The 25,585-nt window shown below is 39.2% G+C and overlaps 2 protein-coding genes across 4 annotated transcripts; both read left to right on the top strand.

Annotated features, from left to right (window-relative positions):
* Window positions 1-352: 352 nt before the first annotated feature.
* Window positions 353-16,022, top strand: LOC120494894 (solute carrier family 25 member 53). 3 transcript variants are annotated; one of them, XM_039694245.2, is made up of 3 exons: window positions 353-538; window positions 714-744; window positions 13,191-16,022. In XM_039694245.2, exon 3 carries the CDS (start codon window positions 13,199-13,201, stop codon window positions 14,075-14,077), a length of 879 nt encoding a protein of 292 aa, XP_039550179.2. In that variant the 5' UTR covers window positions 353-538; window positions 714-744; window positions 13,191-13,198; the 3' UTR covers window positions 14,078-16,022. The 3 variants fall into 3 exon arrangements, with proteins under 3 accessions (XP_039550179.2, XP_039550180.2, XP_039550181.2); XM_039694246.2 differs by lacking the exon at window positions 714-744; XM_039694247.2 differs by lacking the exons at window positions 353-538; window positions 714-744 and adding an exon at window positions 7,997-8,861.
* A 901-nt stretch (window positions 16,023-16,923) lies between these two features.
* tmsb1 (thymosin beta 1) lies at window positions 16,924-25,258 on the top strand. The gene is made up of 3 exons (XM_039694252.2): window positions 16,924-17,072; window positions 18,558-18,670; window positions 24,897-25,258. Exons 2-3 carry the CDS (start codon window positions 18,568-18,570, stop codon window positions 24,935-24,937), a joined length of 144 nt encoding a protein of 47 aa, XP_039550186.1. The 5' UTR covers window positions 16,924-17,072; window positions 18,558-18,567; the 3' UTR covers window positions 24,938-25,258.
* The last annotated feature ends 327 nt before the right edge of the window (window positions 25,259-25,585 follow it).

The raw sequence follows: 25,585 nt of genomic DNA, 5'->3' as shown, positions 1-25,585 counted from the left end.
TTTTTAATGCGTTTGAATTGTGTTTTAAAATACACTTGTGAATAATTTTCAGATAGAGATCTGGCGCCGGCTCTGATTACAGGAAGTAAAACAAACCAAACCGTTAGAAAATAAACCCCAAACCTCAGCTTCAATGCTTGCAAGAACGAGTTGTACCGTTATGTTGACATGGAGATTTGGCGTGAATAAATTAACTGAAAAAATATTTTAAGTAAACAGATTCTTAAAATATTGCGCTGGTTATTTCGTAGCTATCATTTAAAAAAATATGATTAGGCCTATGTTTACTTGTTTATCAGTCAAAATACATTTTCAAGCAGGACAGGAAGCACGACATCATGCAAACGTCACAAAGAGCTCGAGGAGCGTCAAGTGCTTCGATAACAGAATAGCATCCTCAGTCGTGGGAGACTAATGTGTGTATCATATTGCAGATTTCAATGTTGTTTTTCTTTTATTTCCGACGAGTCTCTTAAATAACGCGTTCTTTAAGTAACAGAGCATACATTCGCCCAGAACCGAAAACCTCAGATTGGAGGTAATTTTACCTAGGCTACCTTGTAATCCTTCCACATTTCCTCAAAATTTTTATTTTGTTTTCATTTCATTTCTGTCACTTTTATTTCCCCTGAAGTATCGCTTACAAACAACACGCGAAGTAGGCTATCAGTAAATATCGCACGAATTCATCTGTTTTGTTTACCATTTTACAGGAAACATTAACTTATAGAGACCTTTTCAAAGGTAAGGTACATTTCAGAATTAATACTGTCCAAAATCTATTGCAGATTTACACCGTCTCATTCTATCCTCATTTGTAAGTCGCTTTGAATAAAAGCTTGAATTCATGTACATTAAATAGCGTAATTGAATGAGTGGACTACACCCACAAGATATATTTCTGTTTTTTTTAATCATCGCTATTAACCTACAATTCATGGGAAGATGACACAATTTAAACATAACAATACATTCGTTTTCGTTACCATTAACCTTCAAATGGTCTTCGTTTCCTGTTTACACTTCTGGACAAATAATATATGATTTATTTATTTTTTTTACTTCTCATCTATTCATTAATATTGTGATTTGGAGATAAAGTAGCCTACTTTTGTATCCATATACCACGCAATTCCTCAACTACACCATTAGCTTGCATATGAAATATTTTTTTTTATGAGACCAGAAGTGTAAACATTTTTTTTTTACATAACTTCAGAACAACCGAATCAAGCCCAATCAAGCCCAGTTTTTATAGATAGATAGTGTAACATTTAAACATCTAGCTAACCGATTTCACTGCAAACTTGTTATATTGAACTGTATAATAAGCTAGGATTATTGTAGGGGAGACCGGGGACAGTTGCAACATGTTGTTTATCTCCAATCAGAAACAAGCTAGAGTGATGACACTCACACTGCACATGCACAATTGGATGCCGCACCTTGCACAGAAAAATACAGGAGATTTCTGAGCTGCCCACGAAAAACTGTTTTTGAAGTGTGAAAGTATTTATTTTCTTGAGCTTTGTTTTTGCTATACTGTTGTAAACTTTTATGTGATTCAGCTCAAACTTACATGGTTTAAATGAGTGATATGTTAACTTTAAGCTGTATGGTTAGCATGTATCAAGGTATCACATGAGGCATTATGGCTGACTGCAATGGGGACCAGGCTTGTGCAAAATTCAGAATTTCAGAATTGGCCTCCATTCAATTTATGAATTTGAATTGAATTGACTCCGCCCCCCAAGAAGTTGAATTTGAATTTGAATTGGAATGACAGGAAGTGGAATTAAATTCATGGCAATTCAAGGAAATTCCACACAGTCACACAATAGAAAGAATGTCACATAGGGGAAAGTGGGGCACAACATAACGCTTTTTTGACTTTCTAAGTTTGTGCAAATCTATTTACAGTATTTATTTTTTCCCACATGTCTAGTACAATTATGTGGTTTTGTTTTATTAATAGAGTGTATACTTTTTTTGTTGATTTACCCTGAAATAAATGTTAAATGCTAACATCACCATATGACAGCTTAAAATGCTATCTCACCTAATCAAAAAAATATACAAGTCAAACCAAAATTATTAACTTTTTCATATAAAATAATGGTATTTTTTAATAAGTAAAAATAATCTAATTTTTGATTTTGACAACAAACACAGGAAAACACAGTTCAAAACAAAATAATAATGAATCATTTCTGAACATTGACTTTCAGTCTTAATTTACATGTTTCTCATGTTTTCTCAATAGAATTCATAAAAGTATAGAATATAATAGCATATTTCTAATAGGGGCACAATGTAACGCAGTGTGACAACATGCCTGCACAACTGGGTTTAAACCCTGCTAGTGTCTTCTGCTAGTTAGCGAAGCATTAACAGACTATATCAACTGTTAAACTACAGATTAGAGATTAAAAATATATCAGATTTGTCTAATTTTAATTAAACACAAAAATAGATATGAAAAATTACCTTAAGTAAGTAGGAAATGTACTTTTGCTATGGTTAAATGTTCAGTGATATCTTACAAAGATCTCAGAATTTTGCCGCAAATTTTTCTCTGTATAGTGTTGAAAAATGGCAACTAGTAAATACATCAAGTTTCGTCATGCTAGCGTGTGGAAGTATTTAAAACAAGTGTGTTACAACTAGCCTACAGTCAGGGTTAGGAAGGTTACTTTGGAAATGTAATTGCTCACTGTTAAAAGTTAACCCATTATAAATGTGGTTTAGATTAATTTATTTGTATTACTTTATCAATGGAAAGCAATTTCATTGTAATTTGACATTTTCCCCCCTAAAGATTTACTAAAGTAATTCTAAGAAATGGCCTTACAATTACAATAGATCAAACTTATTATTTGTTCTGTGACTAGAGATTTTAACATTTATTGCTGGGGAAAACATTTCCTGGTAGTTCTAACTAATATAATTTATATAATATGCAATCATATCTGACATACTGTATATTGTGAAGCTTTAATTCAAATTCGAATTGTAATTCTAGGTCCTGTTTTTGACATCAATTCAAATTCAAGAATTGAATTGGAATTTAGTAGTCATTCTCAATTCAATTCTGAATTGTGCACAAGACTGATAGGGACAGTCACCGTTATATCAGTTTGAATATTTGACATCTGAACAAAAGGCCTAGTCATCTAGATAAATCTATAATTGTCATCTAATCAACGCTGATGCATAAATAACACTGTGATATTAATAATCTTTTTGCTTACACTGACATATATTGTATTTGTAACATCTGACTCCTTACATTCAAATGCAAATTGTGAAAAATGTAGATTCTGTAATTATCTTTAATCATTTGGTTTGTCTAATCCAAACCGTCTTTTGAGTAACAGAGCCAAATTCAAAAAGTGTTGCAACTGTCCCCGGTCTCCCCTATATGCATTTTGTTTACAACTAGTCTATATTGAACTGCCTACACCCATTTTAATCAATGAGACCTCCCTCTGGTGGACAACATTAGTATTATGGGCTCCATCTATCAGGAATCTAACCTGTTCCTATAAATATATTTTCTTTCCAAATGTGCATTCTGAATAATAAATTAGATATATTTCCCCACTAAATCTGCAGCAGAGCAGTGCAGTCTGGTCATATTACTGGTCATATTTCTAACCAATTGAGTTTAATTTGTTTTAAATAATTTGACGAGACAAAAAGTATTGCTTATGCGCCGGTGCTCTTATTCCAGTCTTTTAAAATTGTTAAATGAATAAATGTACGTGCCTTAAAGTCCCCCCGTAGTCAATCATTTTATCCCTTAAAACTCATCTTTGATTTCCAAAATGACATAATAAACGTTTTTTCCTTAAAAGAAAAAAAAAAAATTCTTCATGCCTTAAAATAGCTTGAATGAGAAGGACGGAGAATGACGACGGTCAACTAGGCCTACTTTGAATATTAACGAAGCTTTTTGGATATAAATTATATGCAGTAAAGTGATGGACAATGAAAATTAAGGTTTGCATTCATCAGGTCTAGGTCTCACTCACTAGCAAAGTGCAACTGACCACACAATCATAGTTCAGGGAAATGATCGCGTATGTTTAACACCCACTGCTTCCTCAAATCTGAAGAGTTTGGATAACTCTGCACACAGTTATCATAAGAATATCACTTCTCTTGTCTCTGAACATGTCACGATTTTTACATCTTCTTGCGGACACTCATTCTAGGTGGTGTTTAGTTAACTTCATGACTACAGTACCTTGAAACTATACACAACTGTTTCTATTTCAAAACAGAAGTGCATCACAAAGCTCAGTGCAAGTTGTCCATTGCATCAGCGAAAGCGTAAGGTTGCTTATTATAGCACAGCCTTGTGGCTGGGTTGCACAAAATGTTGTACACATTTTCACGTAATGGTAGACCTTTCAGATTTGGGGTTATTAGACACTGAAGTGTAATTGGCTGCTGAAGGCCATGTTTATGTAGCTAAATTATATTGGAGGATATGTTAGGATGTCTAGTCCAGCAGAGAAGATGTACACCCATTTTCAGCTTTACCAATCAGATGGTTATGGTGTTGTTATAACGGATTTTCAGTTGTTAAACACATAGCTGTACTTTTGATGCGAGTTGGTGTGCATCCATTCTTTGCTGGTGCTGAAAGCATTCTTTAGAAACGTTGGCCCATATTGATAGGATAGCATCTTGCAGTTGATGGAGATTTGTGGGACGAAGCTCCCGTTCCACCACATCCCAAAGATGCTCTATTGGGTTGAGATCTGGTGACTGTGGGGGCCATTTTAGTACAGTCAACTCATTGAGGGAACTCTTTTGGTGAGCTCTTGCAAATTGTAGCCTCTTTTTCCATTAGTAGTGGAGATGAGTGGTACCCGGTGGGGTCTTCTGCTGTTGTAGCCCATCCGCCTCAAGGTTGTGCGTGTTGTGGCTTCACAAATGCTTTGCTGCATACCTCGGTTGTAACGAGTGGTTATTTCAGTCAAAGTTGCTCTTCTATCAGCTTGAATCAGTCGGCCCATTCACCTCTGACCTCTAGCGTCAACAAGGCATTTTCGCCCACAGGACTGCCGCATACTGGAGGTTTTTCCCTTTTCACACCATTCTTTGTAAACCCTAGAAATGGTTGTGCGTGAAAATCCCAGTAACTGAGCAGATTGTGAAATACATCTGAGTTCAGGAGATTGATTTTTTACGCTATGATTGACAGGTGGGCGGAGCTAAACTTTGACCATCTTTGAAGTAGGAATTAACCTTTGACCTTTTGGATTCCATCTTTGAAGTATCGATTAACCTTTGACCTATCGATCGATCAAATTGACATTTCGTTTTGGCTTTTTGACCTTTTTATTACAGATCATGTGGTCATTTGTCTTTGATCCGTGGGTCTAATCAATCTAATTGACGGTTAGTTTTGACCTGTTTATCGGGGGTATAATCATTTATTCTGACAGTTAGTTTGCCCCATTGACCCTGTGGCGGAAATAACTCCGGAAGATGAGGTTACGGAATTCCCCATCCCTGCCAGCTGTTGCATTGCTGGGACCAAATAATTTTTGTAATGTCCCATATCACATATAGAGTATGAATGGTGTAAATAAAATCATCTTACTTTTTCAGCCGTCCCCAAGATGTTGAATCATTTAAAGTTGAAAAGCTCCCCTAGTGATAAAATCTCACCGGCCTTTTGCATTTAGCATCCTCCATGCTAAGCGTCTGTGCATGTGTATGTGTGTGTGTGTGTGAGTGAGTGAGACGGCATAGAGAGCCTAAAGGCCAATTTATACTTCTGCGTCGAGGGTACGCCGTAGTGTACGGCGTTGGCTTCGCACGTAGGCGACGCCGTTGTGAGCATTTATACTTCTGCGTTCAGGTATTGGTTGCTCTGCAGTACTGCTCCGATACGCTAGGAGGCGGCGGAGGGTTTTAATGTTCCACTGTGTTTAGATTCCTCGCGGCTAGGTTACTACAAGCAATAGCGACTGAAAGAGAGTGGATCATGTTGGAGTTGGAGCTTATTGAGATGGAAAAACAGTTAATTTTAGTGAAATTACTAAAACTGAAAGGCAGAAATGAGAGAAGACGTCGGAGGAGATGGTACGTGTGGAAATGCGTGAGAAGGTACGTGCGGAAATGCGTATGAGGAAATACGACGCTACCAAGCCGACCAATCACCGATCTTGCGGTCCGCGTCGTCGCGACGTGTAGTTACATTTTTGAAGAGGTGCGCGTCAGGCAACGCGGAAGGGTACGCGGTATGGGACGCGTCTGTGCGTATGCTACGCCGTACCTACTGCGCGCACCCTACGCAGAAGTATAAATTGGCCTTAAGTCCCGCCCCTCCGCTTCCGGCTCATGGGACCTTATTTCGGAAAAAATATGAATGGTAGTCAATGGCGAGAGACAACTTATCTTTTTATTCCATCTGAACTGTGCCCTGAATTACACATACGATGTTTGTCAATTTAAAAGATAATTCTGAAAGTCAAAAACATCACAATTTGTCATAAAACAGAAGAGTAACATTTAGTTTTATGTGAAAATCGCTCAATGAACTACATCTCCCGGGAAGCAAAACAACGAATGAGATCCGCTGCTCGCGTGTGTGCAGTCTGGTACAAAACACTCAGGCATGACGGCGTAACGTTACGATTATAACGTAAGACTATAGAAACAATGACAGACATTAGCCTCAGTAAAGTTAGCTTCATTCATTGAGAGAAAATGTGCGCCTTTGGGGTTTGTAGTCTTTGTAATTACGTATTTTCACAGTCTTATACCTCAACGGTTTTACATCAAACTGCGACGTTCTTGACCTTAAAATGTGTCTTTTAAATTGACAAACATCATTTGTGTAATTCAGGGCACAATTCAAACAAGATCAAAATATTTGTTGTCTCTCGCCATTGACTTCCATTCAATATTTTTCCGAAATAAGGTCCCATGGTGGTCAACCGGAAGGGGAGGGACTTAGGCTCTCTATTACATTTCTGCAGCCCTTGCTAGGACAGTGAGAAAACTTTATACAAGTATACACTCAGTCTATGTGCTAGTTCTGGGTTTATCACCAAGTTCACTCAGGTGTGTCGGCCAGAACACCGCTTAAGGCCAAATGTTCCAGAGTATGAAATAAAGAGCGGAGAAATAGTTATGATTCTGTTTCTTTATTCCTTTTTCTTGTGTGAGTGAGTTTGAGGGTGAGTGTAATTCTGTGTGTGGTTTCTATAAAGAGAGAAACAAATTACAAATGAATAAATCAAACATATGCATACACTCATTCCTCTCTAAGCACTAATACACATTACTAAACAAACACAAACAATAGTCAGTATATAACAATACAGTATATCTCTTAAACTCTAATACTGCATAATGTAAAGATTCAAACACTTATTATAAAGGATCCTCAGATTTTCTATTACAAGTTAAATTCCCACTAACATAGACATCACTTACCGTCATCTATGATAATACACTTTATAGCTTCCAACTAACTAAACAGCTGGATGATTTTATTATGAAAAAAACCCGTACTGAATGCAAAGCCTTGAAAGAGAAACCTCTATAGCGGTCCAAATAACAATATTTACCAGTAATACTGATCAATCCTAACAATAAATATAAAGTATTAATACATCTTAACACGATATTACATATCTTTAACCTGGCGTACTATCAAATGAGTTTAGTTTGTGAGATATACAACATTATTACATTATATACAACTTTTTTTTCTCACTGTCCCAGCAAGGGCTGCAGGAATGTAATGCCGACTCAATCAGTCACAGTCACACACGCGTGCACAGGCGCTTCCCAGATAGCAAATTGACTCTGGAACGGATCTGCCGTGGAGGTAAGAACAAGGTCCGGAACGGAGTCCACTTGCACAGCGCAACGGATCCGGAACAGATAAGGATTGCGGATCCAGACCGCAATGATTTTTTAAATTAGTGATAATTTTAATGGTACTGGTCCAAATAATTAATTCCACAAGATAGGTGGTTATAAATGGCAGATATAAAGACAAAAGTCTAAACACAACATTACATGCTCACTTTGTGACTTTGTCATCATCAGCAACAAGCTGACGACAGCCGAACTTACTTTTTCTTGGCTTTCTCTGCAACAACATAGGTGTTATACAAACACACAGTTACAACAGCCAAAGAGAAGTTAAAGTAAGAAGAATTGGGACCAAGAGCCTAACTAAAGCAAACACTGATCACCACAATGGTGACTTAAAATGAAACATAACATCTAAACCTCATCTAAACAATGTAAGGAAATTACATTGATATAAACACGATGGCCACATTTGACCTAGTTTTTAAACTTGTACGAAAGTTCGATGAACGTCTATATCGAACGTGCAGAACACGTCAAAAAAACACGTCACAAAAACTTTTAATTCTGGCTCCTCAGTTGAACGTCTTTTCAGCATCCGACTTTTGTGACAAAGACGTTGAAAAGACATCTTTTGGACATCATGTTGTTTAGTGGGCAGTCTATCTAATGTTGGTCCACCAATAGATTTGAAATATTTTTGTAGTTTTAGCCAGATTACTAGTTTTGAATGAGTGATCTGAAAGGTTTTCAGACCGAAATGAACGGGTCCAGATCGGATCCGGATAGGGTCTGTCCTTATCTGTTCCTGATCCGTTGCGCTGTGCAAGTGGACTCCGTTCCGGACCTTTCCGTTCCGGACCTTGTTCTTACCTCCGCGGCAGATCCTTTCCGGAGTCAGTTGCTATCTGGGTTAGCATGGAGGATGACAAATGCAAAAGGCCGGTGAGACATTATCCCTAGGGGAGCTTTTCAATTTCAAATGATTCAACATCTTGGGGACGGCTGAAAAAGTAAGATGATTTTATTTACACCATTCATACTCTATATGTGATATGTGACATTACAAAAATTATTTGGTCCCAGCAATGCAACAGCTGGCAGGGATGGGGAATTCCGTAACCTCATGTTCCGGAGTTATTTCCATGTTATTTCCAGTTTGGTTTGAAATGTGCTGGGGACAGAGACGCATTCGGAGGGGCATTTTCAAAAGTGCTGGGTACAATGACACATTCATTCTTTTTTCTCTTTCGAGTAGGTCATGTTTTGAAAGACGATGTTCTGTAGATTACTGATGTACATAAATAAAAATTTGATGTCCGAACAAAAATGTGATGGTACTTTGGGTGTAATTGGTCGTACAATGAGATTTAATATACTGTATGTTGTTAGTAGTATAGTGAGTATAGATAGTATATCTGCCATTATTGCATGTGTACCGTGATGGTCCAGGGGTAGAATTTTTGCCTAGCGTGTCGGGACTCAGGAGGTTCTGGGTTCTAATCTGCACTCGTATAGTTTTTTTTTTCCCCTCATCAAAATCGACAATGTTTAGTGGTTGTATTGATATAATGTTTATCAGTGGTTTTGATGAGGGGGAAAAAATATACGAATGCGGAATTAGAACCCAGAGAAACAGGGACACGTTTTGTGCATTTTGATTTGTGATTTCACCAGAACAAATCTCCGCAACGGATTGAAGTGCGCGTCCGAGAGAAGAAAACATATTTCGTTGCTAGATAGCCGTTATTTAACAAACAAATGAAACGAATGCTGTTAACTGGAGATGTTTTATTTGTATTAGTACATCTGTGCCGCGAGATGTTTAAAAAGTGGTGGGGACAATTATCGACCCTGGCAAATATTGGTGGAGACATGTAGACTTTTGATCTAAAACACAAACTGCCATCTCACTTGGTGTCGGATGTCTGTGTGCACGTTTGGGACCATCCCACCAAGCTTGGGGTCTCTATGAATTGGCTTTATGCCCAGCTGCACTACTTCCTGAACTTCAGCCAGCTCCTTGTTTCCTGTCTGCCATTATTGGCCAAATTGATTAATTCAGGTGTGTCTGATTATTGTTGCCATGACTACTGAGGTCAGGTACACCTGAATTAATCAATTTGGCCAATAATGGCAGACAGGAAACAAGGAGCTGGCTGAAGTTCAGGAAGTAGTTCAGCTGGGCATAAAGCCCATTGGGCCGTGTCCCAAATGGCCCGAGAAACCCTCACAATCTTCCTCCGAGTCCAGAGTTTAGTGACGTAACACCGCTTTGAGAGTAGAAGTTCACTTCAGTGCGGGATCGGTGAAAGGGTGCATCAAAGTCACATACTGACCTAATAAAAAGGTGGCACTCTTCTAAAACCTAAAATGACAATTGGGACTCCCTACAGTCCTGTAGACATAAAAGGGTCAGTTCACTCCAAAAGAATCTGTCATCCTCATATCGTTCCAAACCTGAAAGACTTTCGTTCATCTTCAAAACAAATGACAATCTTTTTGATGAAATATGAGAGCTTTCTGCATAACACAAGAATGAACCTCACTGGTTCTTCCACGTCAGGCGAACATGCTTGACCTTCTGTTTACCACAACTGATGTGTGCGTGTGTGAAGAAAAGCCTAAATGAAATCTGTTCATCATATAAAGTGATCGAGTCTCTTCAGAAAATTTCAGTAGCACCTTATTGCAGTACATGAGATCCAGGGGGTGGAGTTGAATCCAGATCTAAGGATTAGAGGTGGGGTTAGGGATCAGGGGGCAGAGATGGGTAGGATTAGGGGTGGGGTTAGGGATCAGGGGGTGGAGATGGGTAGGATTAGGGGTGGGGTTAGGGATCAGGGGGTGGAGATCGGTAGGTTTAGGGGTGGGGTTAGGGATCAGGGGGTGGAGATGGGTAGGAATAGGGGTGGGGTTAGGGATCAGGGGGTGGAGATGGGTAGGATTAGGGGTGGGGTTAGGAATCAGGGGGTGGAGATCGGTAGGATTAGGGGTGGGGTTAGGGAGCAGGGGTGGAGATGGGTAGGATTAGGGGTGGGGTTAGGGATCAGGGGGTGGAAAAGGGTAGGAATAGGGGTGGGGTTAGGGATCAGGGGGTGGAGATGGGTAGGATTAGGGGTGGAGTTAGGGATCAGGGGGTGGAGATGGGTAGGTTTAGGGGTGGGGTTAGGGATCAGGGGCGGAGATGGGTAGGAATAGGGGTGGGGTTAGGGATCAGGGGGTGGAGATGGGTAGGATTAGGGGTGGAGTTAGGGATCAGGGGGTGGAGATGGGTAGGTTTAGGGGTGGGGTTAGGGATCAGGGGGTGGAGATGGGTAGGATTAGGGGTGGAGTTAGGGATCAGGGGGTGGAGATGGGTAGGTTTAGGGGTGGGGTTAGGGATCAGGGGGTGGAGATGGGTAGGATTAGGGGTGGGGTTAGGGATCAGGGGGTGGAGATGGGTCGGATTAGGGGTGGGGTTAGGGATCAGGGGGTGGAGATCGGTAGGTTTAAGGGTGAGGTTAGGGATCAGGGGCGGAGATGGGCAGGATTAGGGGTGGGGTTAGAGATCAGGGGGCGGAGATGGGTAGGATTAGGGGTGGGGTTAGGGATCAGGTGGTGGAGATGGGTAGGATTAGGGGTGGGGTTAGGGAGCAGGGGTGGAGATGGGTAGGATTAGGGGTGGGGTTAGGGATCAGGGGCGGAGATGGGCAGGATTAGGGGTGGGGTTAGGGATCAGGGGGTAGAGATGGGTTAGGGTGGGTTAGGGATCAGGGGGCGGAGATGGGTAGGATTAGGGGTGGAGTTAGGGATCAGGGGGTGGAGATGGGTAGGTTTAGGGGTGGGGTTAGGGATCAGGGGGTGGAGATGGGTAGGATTAGGGGTGGAGTTAGGGATCAGGGGGTGGAGATGGGTAGGTTTAGGGGTGGGGTTAGGGATCAGGGGGTGGAGATGGGTAGAATTAGGGGTGGGGTTAGGAATCAGGGGGTGGAGATGGGTCGGATTAGGGGTGGGGTTAGGGATCAGGGGGTGGAGATGGGTAGGTTTAAGGGTGGGGTTAGGGATCAGGGGCGGAGATGGGCAGGATTAGGGGTGGGGTTAGAGATCAGGGGGCGGAGATGGGTAGGATTAGGGGTGGGGTTAGGGATCAGGTGGTGGAGATGGGTAGGATTAGGGGTGGGGTTAGGGATCAGGGGTGGAGATGGGTAGGATTAGGGGTGGGGTTAGGGATCAGGGGCGGAGATGGGCAGGATTAGGGGTGGGGTTAGGGATCAGGGGGTAGAGATGGGTTAGGGTGGGTTAGGGATCAGGGGGCGGAGATCGGTAGGTTTAGGTAGATGTAACATGAAATCCTCCTGGATTTCATGTTCTGCAGTGAGGACCATCTCGAAAATTTGGACTAAACTGCTCAATTCATATGGATTAGTTTTACGATCTCCTTATGAACAATTTGAAGTGTCAAAGTGGTAGTTGCGTATCAACAGAGGGACAGGAATCTCTCTGTTTTCATAAAAAAGATCTTAAAATATCTTCATTTGTGTTTTGAAGATGAACGAAAGTCTTAGGGTTTGCAACGACATGAGGATGAGTAATGACTTGCCTAGTCCCAAATGGCACACTGATGCCTGCCTATACATTTTGTTGTGGGACAACATATTTGTTAGTATAAACTAAATTGATGTTTCGTTTTTCTTCTATAGTGTTTCAACTCTCACTGGTAGTGGGACACACTGTTTGTGCTTAACGTTAGTCTACAGAGTTTAGGGATACATTGTAGATTTCAAAATCCGATATTGAAATTATCTCAAAGTTTATGATGAATAGTGAGTTGCAGACTTTACAGCAACAATGTACCACTACCCTACTATATAAAAGATTAATCTGTATTAAAGATAACATAGGAAAATTTAGCTAAAAACAGAAGTTAGAATGTATGAAATGTACACAATTCTAATGTGAATGAATGTATGTCCACAGCAAAAACTCCACTGTTAAGTGAACTCTCCTGGGAGTTTATATGGCTCCAGACAGGTCAAGGGATGATTATGTCAAAACAACCAACACCATCAGATCACATTTTCTCTTTGATCATCTGGCAGTTACAAATCAGATACAACATCCAAAAAAAAAAAAAATCCTTAATGTTAATAGTTTATGGGTCACGAGCCCAACTAAAGCAAACACTGATCACCATAATGGTGACTTAAAAATCGATTTTCTTCTTGGTGATTCATTTAACACTGGAGGTTTTTTGTTCACTTGTTTACCAACAAACAAAAAAACAAACAAACTTGAAACTGCATTTCTTACTTTCTAAAAGCATTTCCTACTGTAACGTAACCTATATTGTTGACTCGCAGTACCGGAGATGGGAAGCAATTCGCATCACAACCAGGATGATGTCCTCAAATCTGCCGACTCCACGGCCTGGTTTCACAGCTACTTGCACGGAGGGACGTCTAGCCTGATCTCCACCACGACCACCATCATCATCTTCCCGTTGTACAAGACCGTCTTCCGGCAGCAGCTGCACAACACTTTAGTGCGAGAAGCGGTGGCCCAGTTATTCAAGGAGGGTCCGGTGAAGTTGTACCGTGGAGTGGCACCTCCCCTGCTGATGAGATTCCTTAACGGGACGCTTCTCTTCGGCCTCCAGGACACCTTCCTTCGTCACCTTCCTTCCTTCATCTCCGTGACTCCTCACGCTCTCCCCGCCCTGGCAGGTTTCGGCGTGGGTGTGGTGGAGGCCTTGCTCTTTACCCCATTCGAGCGCGTGCAGAACGTCCTGCAGAACAGCAGGAATAACAGCAGTCTTCCCACCTTAAGAAGTGTATTGCTCAAACTAGCTTCAAAACCGTTAGCATCCGGATACTACACAGCCTTTCTGCCGATACTCGTCCGTAACTCCATAGGGACCAGCCTGTATTTTGGCCTGAAGGACCCCATGTCTAACACCCTCAGGGATAACGGATGTTCCCCGGTTGCAGCTTCTTTCATGGCTGGTGTTTTAAACTCAATGGTGATCAGTCTACCGCTGTACCCTCTATCTGTTCTGGTGGCCAACATGCAAGCGCAAGCAGAAGGAGGAGAACGAGGAGTGAGGTCCAGCTGGCGGCGTCTCTGGGCGGCGCGTCAGCACAGATTACCTCTCCTGTACCGCGGAGGATTCTTGGTCATCTTCCGCTCCTGCGTCACCTGGGGAATCACTACGGCCATATACGACCAGCTGGAGAGGCACTCGAGATGACGATCCCCAAGCCCAGAACATCTCAGGATCAGCGGCAATGCTGTTTTGCAGCGATGCCATGCACTACACTATTAAGATTTGTTATCTTTTTAAAAGAAGTTTCTTCTGCTCACCAAGGCTGCATTTGTTTGATTTAAAATACAAAAAAATTATATTGTGAAATATTATTACAATTTAAAACAGCTGTTTTCTATGTGAATAATATGGTAAAGTGTATTATATTCCTGTGATCAAAGCTGAATTTTCAGCGTCATTACTCCAGTCTTCAGTGTACGGAGGCGTATTGCATTCACTTGAAGAAAAAAAAATGTACTCTGTTTTTCTGAATTAACGAGTTAATTTTTCATGAGAAAAAATTTTTGCTCTGTTTTTCTGAATTAATGAGTTATTTTTTTGTGAGAAAAAAAGTTTTTGCTCTGTTTTTCTGAATTAACGAGTTAATGTTTCATGGAAATTTTTTTTTTCTCGGTTTTTCTGAATTAACGAGTTAATTTTTCATGAGAAAATTTTTTTGTTCTGTTTTTCTGAATTAATGAGTTAATTTTTCATGAGAAAAAAGTTTTTGCTCTGTTTTTCTGAATTAACGAGTTAATTTTTCATGGAATTTTTTTTTTGCTCTGTTTTTCTGAATTAATGAGTTGTTATTAATGAGTGAATGCAATACACCTCCGTAGTACGCCTCCGTATTAGTGTCACGTGATCCTTTAGAAATAATTCTAATATATTTAATATTATTGTTAATTTTGAAAACAGTTGTTTACATTTTATTTCAGGATTCTCTGATGAGTAAAAAGTTCATAAAAAGAGCATTTATCTGAAATAGAAAGCTTAAGTTTGGGGTCAGTTAAGAATTTATATGGGGGGAATCAATAACTATATTCATTAAGGATTAATTAAACTGATCAAAAGTTACAGTAAAGACATTTATATGTTACAAAATATTCTAATTTAAGTGAATGCTGTTCTTTTGAACTTTCTATTCATCAAAGGATCCTGATATAAAAATAACTGTAAATAACAGCAACAGTAATGAGTACATAATACTATACAATAATCAATAAAAGTCAATAAAAACAAATAACTCAATAAAAGTCAATAATAATAAATAATTCATTACATTTATATATAGCGCTTGTCTCAGTACTCAAAGCGCTTAAATGTTTCTTAAGCATCAAATCATCATATTAGAATTATTTCTGAAGGATCACGTGACACTGACTGGAGTAATGATGCTAACAATACAGCGTTGGTCACAGGAATAAATTACACTTTAAAATATATTAAAATAGATATGTTATTTAAAATTGTCATAATATTTAACAGTATTACTGTTTTTTTTTTTTTTTAAATGAATGCAGCATCGGTAAGCACGATAAGACTTCGTTTAAAAACATTAAAAATCTTAGCGGTGCTGAACTTGTGACTGGAAGTGTGTGTGATGTTTATGTCCACTGACTGAAGTATTGACTGATGCACAGATTTGAGATGTCGAGAGTTGAAGTGTGTACTGTATATCGTATGCAACTGAAAAAAAGCTGTAATTGTTCTCTTCTACTGAAATATGTAACAACCCAAAGGATGCCTGTTTTAGTGACAGTATTTCTCACATCCTTCTTTACTTGAATACACCTCAAATGCTGTCTGTCCAGCACGAGCATGCGACGGTTCTTAATGTTTTTAATAAATGATAATGATAAATATGGCATTTTATTGGAAGATATAACTGGGACAAGTGTTTTCTCACTTTTTATGTAGCTCAAAAACTTTAATTTTGTTCTGTTGTCATTTATATCATAATTTGGCACTCGATGGGATCCTAAAGAGATCAAATTCTCATCATTTACTCAACCTCACGGAGGCATCCGATCTATCTGTGTGTTTTTCCGCGTAGCAAAGTAATTTTGATTAAATCAAATACGTTTCTCATATGTATTTTCTCGTGTTGCACTGGCTTCTCTGTGAGAATTGATTTTAAAATTCTTATATTAACATAAAAGGCCCCACATGCGACTGCACCAGAGTACCTCTGTGATCTCATTAGCCCTCTCATTGCACCATCACGGTCTCTCCGTTCTTCTAATTCTCTTTTACTATACATCATCCTTGAAAGAGCCTTTTCATACAAAGCCTCAGCTATGCAGTGTACTTCCTCTAGCATCAGAAATGCACCAACACTGGGACACTTTAAAAAGCGTATTAAGAATCATTTATTTAAGACTGTTTTTCTTTAATGTTGTATTGCCCTTGTTGTATCTGTTATTTTACTGTAGCGCTTTGGGTTTAAGAAGAGCGCATTACAAATAAAATATATTATTATTATTATTTAAGAGGAATGTAAAGTACTGTATTTTATCCATTAGAAGTTTGTTCCCCATAGAATTGGTCATAAAAATATTATATTTTGCATCAGGACCTGAAGGTGTTAATGGCCACAAGAGGGCGCTGCTGGCTCGTTCACTGCCTCTATATGAGGTAGACAATAAGTGTTGAAGCTCGTTTCCGCCAAGGAATTAAACATTTGAAAATATTATTGCGATTTTTTTATCTAGCAATTCTGACTTTTTCCCTCTCACATTTGCGAGTTACAATGGCAGAATTGCGAAATATAAAGTCAGAATTGCGAGATATAAACTCGCAATTGTGAGGGGGAAAAAACAGAATTGCGAGGTAAAAAGTCGCAATTACCTTTTTTTATTCAGCAGTGGAGGTGTCGAGGTGTCTCTTCTCTAGAAACACGATTCACTTTCACTCACTGTACAATCGATTTACCGTTACTTCACTGCGCAGCAGGATTATCCAATCAAAATGCAGAAACACTGCAGATTTATCCAATCAGAACACAGTAGTGAGAGATTGAGCCAATCAGAGCGAGCGGATTACACGCCCGCTGTTGTGCAACGAGATGTGATGGCTATTTAAACCAGTTACCCACTTGATCCCTGCAGAGATTCTGTTTGAGATATTTTGTGAACCACAGCTCCGAGGCCAGCCCCAGGTAAGGCTCTCAAATTATATCTTTATTTAGTCTGAGAAAGAGACTGCGGTGTTATACGTGTATATAGTTTTTCGCATAACACCCAGATATTACCACGGACGTACGTCGTGTCTCTTTAAAAGTGTATAGTACATTACACAATTATGAAATCATTTACGTTTACATTACATACGCATTTAATATATGTATAGCAATAATATGAAGGGAACTCATGTTTTAAAATTCAAGGAAGTGCAGCATATGTTTGTGCACCTGTGACGATAATGCATAGTGTGCGCGTGTGTAGTTTAATTATTAAGCTTACTAGTTTGTAATATCGAGCATTTTGCGGTGTAGAAAAGGTGCGTATGCCTTGCACTGCGCAGTCTGTCGTGAATTCTCATGGCGCATTCAGACCTGTCACGGAACGTTTGGAACGTTTTGCAGTATTTTGAAGTGTTGCAAAATTCCCGAGACTAGATCTGGCGCCGAGTCAGATTGGGTGTGGTGAAGACGTGAGGATTTTAACGTTATCACAGGTTCATGCAGTGATTATGATCACACCTTCTTGTTCATTTACCGTGTGTGTGTGTGCTTTGAAAAGTTCTGATGTTGTTCAAATAACACTGATGTATGTCATCTGCAAATAAGAACATTAAGAGGGAACATCGAAGTCTTAAACGCACGAATAAAATGCTTGATTTGCTAAACCATATGTTTTCAGGGTTACTGTGTTCATTTTGTATATATATCACATGTCTGTCTTTTTTGGAAATATCTGATATTAAATTAAGACTAAGAAGTGGATATGATCTGGCCCTTAAAACGAAATTATTCAGTCATATTAGGTAATAACTTGAATAAAAGCATTTAATTTTTATTTAATTTTGCTTCTATGCTATGGAAAACCATATGAGAACGAATTAGGATTACTTTAATAAGTCTACTTGAGTGATTTTGTTAAAAAAAAAATCTTTCTGTTGCTTTTCCATTTTACTGACCATATCTGTTAAACACACATTCTTCAGCGCCATTAGATTTGAATTGTTCTGCAAATGCACAACACCAAAGAAAAAACAAAACAAAAACAATAAGGTATTACTATTTGCCAGCTTGTTGGGAATGAGGGGTTGTGTAACCTAGGTTTAGTACACACACCTGAGGGGCGGGTGGGGCACGTCGACGTGTCCTTACAAAGTCAGGAAAACTTACACCTTTGAGGAAATAGCTCTTGGTGGTTAAAAATGCCACTTCTGCTTTTTACAAATGTGGTTTAACCACGGTTTAGATGACGTTATCTTGCTGGCTATATTTTGCAACAGCGAAAGAAACACAAATACTGTCCAAACACACATTTGGTTTGACCAAAGCGTTTGAAATTTGTGTAAAGAAAGTTTCGGTTCGTGAACAGCTACTTTTAATGGATAATTAGGAAAAGATTAAGCAGACATTGCATGTAGAGACTGAAGCTTTCTAAAACATATTCAATTGCTTGGATTCTCACAGACTCTTCAAAATGAGTGACAACAACCCCGTTAAAGAGGAAGTGCAGAAATTTGACAAGAAATGTCTAAAAAAGACAAACACAGCGGAGAAGAACACCCTGCCGACTCAAGCAGGTAAGTTTGGCAGCCTCGCCCTCATGATTCATTGTTCCAGATCACAGCTCACCCTTGCACAGTCTTGTTGTGCAGATCTGACACAGCAAAGCAAACATTACAAGAATATACACATAGAGGAATTCTGAGATAAGAGCTGAGCTGAGGAGTTCAAGATAGAAAGGAGTGGCTGTTAAGGGACTCCAGTGATTACCACCAACAACCAGATTTACAAAAGCTTGTTATGGATTTTAATCTTAATTTTCTTTAATGAATATTGATGTAACACCCCTCCTCAAAGGAGAAGATAAGTTCTCGGAAGTGCACACTTAAAGGGTTAGTTCACCCAAAAATGAAAATGATGTCATTAATTACTACTCTCATGTTGTTCCAAAACATTAAAGGAGAACTCTGGCGCAAAATGAACCTTTGGTCTAATAAAACATCGGTACCTAGTCGACCGTTCTCTGAGATTTGTTTTCATGATAATCGAATGTAAAGAGCTTTATCTCTAAAACCTGTTTAGCGTATACGATAGCATATGGGGGCATTTAATAAGTAAAAAGAAATCGCTAGTTAATAGCACTAACAAGGCTCAAAATAGCCCCACACTAACGCAGTAACATAATGAGGGTCCCTAAATACAAAACTTTGTGTATACAGGCAGAAGCCATCTTTGGAAAACAGTCTCGACAAGTCGATCCCCGAACACCGTTCATACAGTTCAGAAGTTCACTGAACTTCATATTGTTCAGCTCGTTTGGCACGTCGTTTGTTGACTAGTCGTTCGGTTTGAATAGTCGAGACTGTTTTCCAAAGATGGCTGCTGTCTGTATACACGAAGTGAACTGTCTTTATAAAATATCTTCTTATTAAATGGTCTGTACACTTACAAAGTTCTCAATGCTTCGTTTTGCATGTATGGACCCTCATTATGTCACTGTGTTAGTGTGGGGCTGTTTTGAGCCTTCTTTGTGCTATAAACATGATGCACAACACGAGAATGAACCTCATTGGTTCTCGCTGAAGCTCAAACGTGCTGCGTAACAAGAGAATGAACCTCATTGGTTCTCGCTGAAGCTCAAACGTGCTGCGTAACACGAGAATGAACCTCATTGGTTCTCGCTGAAGCTCAAACGTGCTGCGTAACACGAGAATGAACCTCATTGGTTCTCGCTGAAGCTCAAATGTGCTGCGTAACACGAGAATGAACCTCATTGGTTCTTGCTGAAGCTCAAACGTGCTGCGTTACACGAGAATGAATCTCATTGGTTCTTGCAAAAGCTCAAACGTGCTACGTTACAAGAGAATGAACCTCATTGGTTCTTGCTGAAGCTCAAACGTGCTGCGTAACACGAGAATGAACCTCATTGGTTCTTGCAAAAGCTCAAACGTGCCGCGTAACACGAGAATGAACCTCATTGGTTCTTGCTGAAGCTCAAACGTGCTGCGTTACACGAGAATGAATCTCATTGGTTCTTGCAAAAGCTCAAACGTGCTGCGTTACAAGAGAATGAACCTCATTGGTTCTTGCTGAAGCTCAAACGTGCTGCGTAACACGAGAATGAACCTCATTGGTTCTTGCAAAAGCTCAAACGTGCTGCGTAACACAAGAATGAACCTCATTGGTTCTTGCAGAAGCTCAAATATGCTGTGTAACACGAGAATGAACTCTTCAGAAAATTTGGACTAAACCGCTCAATTCATATGGATTTACGATCTATACGACCTTGTTGAAGCGTCAAATTGTCAGTGCATGACTGTTAAAGGAGGGACATATATCTCTCAGATTTCATTAATATATCTTGATTTGTGTTTTGGAGATGAACGAAAGTCATACAGGTTTAGATCAGTATTAGGGTGAGGAATTAATGACAGAATTTTAATTTCTGGGGGAACCTTTTAGTCAATTTAGGCCATTTTAGTAATGATTCACCCTTGAGTAGATTTAAGCATTTATTTTCTCCAAGAATGGCCTTCAATATCTGTTTTCAGTACAGCTTGTCAGAAGACTAAAAGTTATATGTAGATGCTCAGATCAAAATGTCTAATGTGAGAAAACTAAAAAAACTAATGTGAGAACTATTACTAATAATTTTAAACATCTTCCATGTAATCCATTTAAATTTGTTTCCACAGTGTTTTGTTTTCATGTGCCTGAAGTGGTCCTTTGTTTTTCCCGTTCAGTGGAAGTAGTTTAATATAGACTATATTTCATTTACATCTCAATTTGCATTTACAGTTTCCTCATAAAAAGAGAAAGAAATAAACAAGAAACTGGATGCGCTGGCATTGTAACGATGATTTAGTCAAGTTTATTTATATAACGCTTTATAAAATAAAGGTTGTTTCAAAGCAGCACATGATGTGCTGGAATACAAGTCATGCTCCAGAACAGTGTTAGATGAATAATGAATTAAAGGATTAGTTCACTTTTGAAAAAACTTTTGCTGATAATTTACTCACCCCCATGTCATCCAAGATGTCCATGTCTTTCTTTCCTCAGTCGAAAAGAAATTAAGGTTTTTGATGAAAACATTCCAGGATTTTTCTCCATATAATGGACTTCAATGGGAACCAGACGGTCCAACCGAGGTCCAAACGACAGTTAATAACAGTTTCAGGTGCAGCTTCAAATGTCTTTAAACGACACCAGACGATGAATAAGGGTCTTATCATGTGAAACGATCGGTTATTTCAAAACTTATTCGAAAAATGTAACTTTTCTAAGGACAAATGCTAGCCATGCTCTATTCTGTGAGGCGCGTTTGTAACGTCACGTAATACGTAATTACGTTCAAAAGGTCACTTGCGACGTAGCCGGAAGTACAGAGTCAGTGTTTACAAGTTGAACGCATAGGTTGAACGTGCAAACTAACTCAAACGGCGTTTACAAAAAAGGAATTAAAAGGTAAAACAACGATGTCGGACGATTTTGATTCTGTACTTCTGGCTACGTCGCCCGTGACCTTTTGAACGTAATTACGTATTACGTGACGTTACAAACGCGCCTCAGAGAATATAGCAAGGCTAGCATTTTACCTTAGAAAAGTTACATTTTTCGAATAAGTTTTGAAATAACCGATCGTTTCGCATGATAAGACCCTTTTTCATCGTCTGGTGTCGTTTAATGACATGTGAAGCTGCATCTGAAACTGTTATTAACTGTCTTTTGGACCTCGGTTGGACCTGGTTCCCATGGAAGTCCATTATAAGGAGAAAAATCCTGGAATGTTTTCATCAAAAACCTTAATTTCTTTTCGACTAAGGAAAGAAAGACATGGACATCTTGGATGACATGGGGGTGAGTAAATTATCAGCAAAAGTTTTTTCAAAAGTGAACTAATCCTTTAAAACAGCTCATTCAACTCATTCTGGGAGGAGCGTCCCGAGGAAACCCTGATCTATAACAAAATGTTTTAGATTGCCAGAATGAATCCTTACTTTTTAAAATACCACATATTATGGAAATATAGCATTTGATGCTTGATTTTTTTTTATTAGATACTGGGTTATGGCTCTTAAATTTTTTAATGCTACGTTTAAGGCCACGTTTAACCCAGAGTTAACCATTTACACAACACCGTTTTCAACTAAAAACTGAAAACTTTTTTGCCTTTAATTTTCATGACAGCAGGGGGACCTGAAAATGCAAACTTTTAAAAAATGGGTTTCAAAGTGCAAGTTTTTGAAAATAGTACCATTTTTGTCTCTGTGCAAACAACAAAACTACAAATGGCTCTAGCTCTACCACTGGAAAAAGCGTAACGGCTAATTCGGATCACGTACCATTAGGGTTGGGTATCGTTTGAATTTGAACGATTCTGATTCCGATTCCGATTCCTTGTTTCGATTCCGGTTCCTAACGATTCTCAATTCCGATTCTTTTAAGAGGCAGGGTCAAAAAAGTTTAGCTAACCTTGCTAACCAACGGCCTTTCTGAAGGAAATAATCCTTTCTGAAGGAAATACTCCTTCTGTAAAAATACTCCTTTTGTCACAAATTTTGCATTTTGCCGAGATTTCGTTATTTTTAGAAAAGTGAAGCCACACTTTGGATCGCCGACGTAAGGTACTCATGTTCGACTCGCGTGGTTATGCCAACACTTCCGGTAGACGCTTCTTCGTTGGTGTTGTTCAGCGGTTTCTTCTTCCGCTCGGCGGACTGTGAATATTGAAACTAGGAATCGAAATTTTGACTTTTGAACGATTCCGGGAAAAATGAAAAGTCTCGGTTCCAATCGATACTCGATTCTCGATACCCAACCCTACGTACCATACCACACCATACCAACTTTATTTGTAAAGCACATTTAAAAACAACCGAGGTTGACCAAAGTGCTGTACATTAGCATAATTTCAAACACATGTGCGCTTGATAACCAATCACATTACAGCCTGGACGTCATAGAGTGGCGAAGTTATGACGTCACTTTGTAGGCCAAACGCGGAAGTGAGTTAGCATTTTAGCACTCCCGGTTCCCTCGCTCTAAAGTCTATGGGATTTTTGAATGGGTTTTTGCTAAATCGCCTGAATAAGGTCTGTGGTGAACAAAGCCTCTAGATATTTTCACGTTTTGATCTATGACATAAAACACACCAGTTATAACCTGCTTGTGATTTTTTTTGTTTTTTTTTGCGATTTTTCCAAAAGTCGATGGGGAAAAACCCATGCGGCGCTAACTTCCGAGTTGTCCTACAAAGTGACGTCATAACTTCGGCTCTCTATTGAGTTTCGTGACGGTGAGTCAGTGTTTGCGGATACCATAGAAATGAATGAGAAGTGTTGCAAACTGAAATTGCGCAATTATCAATGACTTCTCAAAGAAAACAACATTTTATTTGGTGTAAACTCTAAAAATAGATCAAACATATTGACGATTAGCCGAAGTTATGTCAATTCAATAAAAGTTAAGCTATTCCTCACAAAGGTTTATTCAGAGTAGTGAAGCCTGTACTTTATTAACATCCATTAAAAATAAGGTCTGTGGTGAACAAAGTCTCTAAATATTTTCATGTTTTGATCTATGACATAAAACACACCAGTTATAACCTGTTTTTTTTTTGTGATTTTCCAAAAGTCTATGGGGAAAATGCAAAGCTTTTCGATCGAGGGAACCCACGTGCCGCTAAGTTGTCCTACAAAGTGACGTCATAACTTCTGCTCTCGTCTTCTTGTCTCCTCTTGTACCAGAAGTTACATAACTTCGTTATGTACATGACGACATAACTTCAGCTCTCGTCTTCGTGTCTCCTCTTGTACCAGAACGTAAATTTTTTTTCTTCAGTTTTTTAGCCTTGAAGTGGCTATAGAGCTGGTAAGTCCCGCCCCTCCCGCTAACCCCGCTGGACCTCTAGGTTGAAAAAGCGTCAATGCAAGTGAATGAGAGAAAATAATTATTTTCTAATCCCGTTTGAATTTTGCAATGAATGTGAATATATGTTGTCTGTGAATTTTTTATATAATTTTTCGTGTAAAGAATGCTACAATTTAGCGGGTAGAGTTTTCATACGGTTAGACTTTGTGTGAGAGCACTTTGTGGACTACAACTCTTCGCTGCTTTCGACGCGTTTGATATACGTCACCACCACTAGCACACGGATCCCGCTAAACAAACCATTGTTTGAATGGTGACATTTGGGTACAAAACACACAAGCATCTCGATCTAATTTCTTAGATTATCGCACCGTGATTTTTGGAGGGAAAATGTGTTACGCGGCGACGTCACATATGCGATGTGTAGTCTTTCTCGTTATGTCTATTCCACTACTGCTAGCCAAAGAATCATACAATATACTGTCAAACTCGTTACATGAGAAATTAAAAAAAAAATTCACAGACAACAAATGTTCACATTCGTGGCACAATTCAAACGGGATCAGAAAATTCATTTGCATTGATGCTTTTTCAACCTAGAGGTCAACTTGAGTTTTGTGGATTGGCGAGACTTACCAGCTCTGTAGCATAGTTTGTCTTTAGAAAGTCACATCGCCACCTACTGGCCTGGCAGGGGAATACAGCGTCTTTAGTCATTTTTGCGGACTCATGTGAAAGGGAATAGTTTTGATAATGTTGTTGCCTGTTCACGAAAAAAAAAAAAAACGCAAAGGAAAAACGTTTCCGTTTTTAGTACATCGTTGTGGTGTAATCGTACAGTGTTTAACCCTGGGTTATGAAGCTTGAGAAGGGCATCTGTTTCTCTCCTCTTGTTCATTGTTGCACCTCTCTCATTTCATCTGTTCACAGATATTGAGCAAGAAAAGAAGGCTTGCGATGGGGCGAAATGAATCCCGCCACGGCTCTTCTCACATCCTCACGCTCCCCGTCCCGACCCCCGGACTTCTGCTCTGCTCCTGCATATCAGATCATTTTTAAATTCAATGGCTTTTTTAAAAACGATGAGAATCATGTATTAATTGAACCTGTGGATATTTGCAAACTTTTTAACATGTGTTATTTAGAGAGGAGCTGATGAGTTGTGCTGTTAATGAGTACATATCTGTATCCGTCATTAGCAACTAATGACTGCCCACATCAATCCACCATTCTGCATTCTTTAAATGACACGTGAGATGATATTTTTGTTTAATAAATAATGGTAAAAAGTTCTACAAGGTGTGCAGTTTCTTTATGAAAATAATCCTTAGCAACAGTCTCCTTGCACTCTAGAAAATGTTGGGTTGTTTTAACCCAAATTTGGGTCAAATATAGACAAGTCCAGCCATTATAACCCAATGTTTAAGTTTGTCCGTATTTGACCCAAAATTGGGTTAAAACCACCCAACATTTTTTAGAGTGGGGGAAAAAAATCATATGTATGTTTCAGTGCTGGGCAACGGTTAATCACATCCAAAATAAGAGTTTGTGGTCAAGTACTATATGTGTGTACTGTGTAAAATTATATTGTATATATAAATACACACACATGCATGTAT

This window comes from Pimephales promelas, chromosome 9 (assembly GCF_988280905.1).
Source record: "Pimephales promelas chromosome 9, fPimPro1.hap1.1, whole genome shotgun sequence".
NCBI classification, from domain to species: Eukaryota; Metazoa; Chordata; class Actinopteri; order Cypriniformes; family Leuciscidae; genus Pimephales; species Pimephales promelas.
The sequence above is the reverse complement of the archived record's forward strand: the minus strand, read 5'-3'. Positions and strand labels throughout refer to the sequence as shown.

Coding starts and splice junctions, on each gene's coding strand:
- LOC120494894 (XM_039694246.2), top strand. CDS start 13,199: ATGGGAAGCAATTCGCATCACAACCAGGATGATGTCCTCAAATCTGCC.
- tmsb1 (XM_039694252.2), top strand. CDS start 18,568: ATGAGTGACAACAACCCCGTTAAAGAGGAAGTGCAGAAATTTGACAAG. Junction 18,671..24,896: donor CACCCTGCCGACTCAAGCAG/GTAAGTTTGGCA, acceptor ATCTGTTCACAG/ATATTGAGCAAGAAAAGAAG.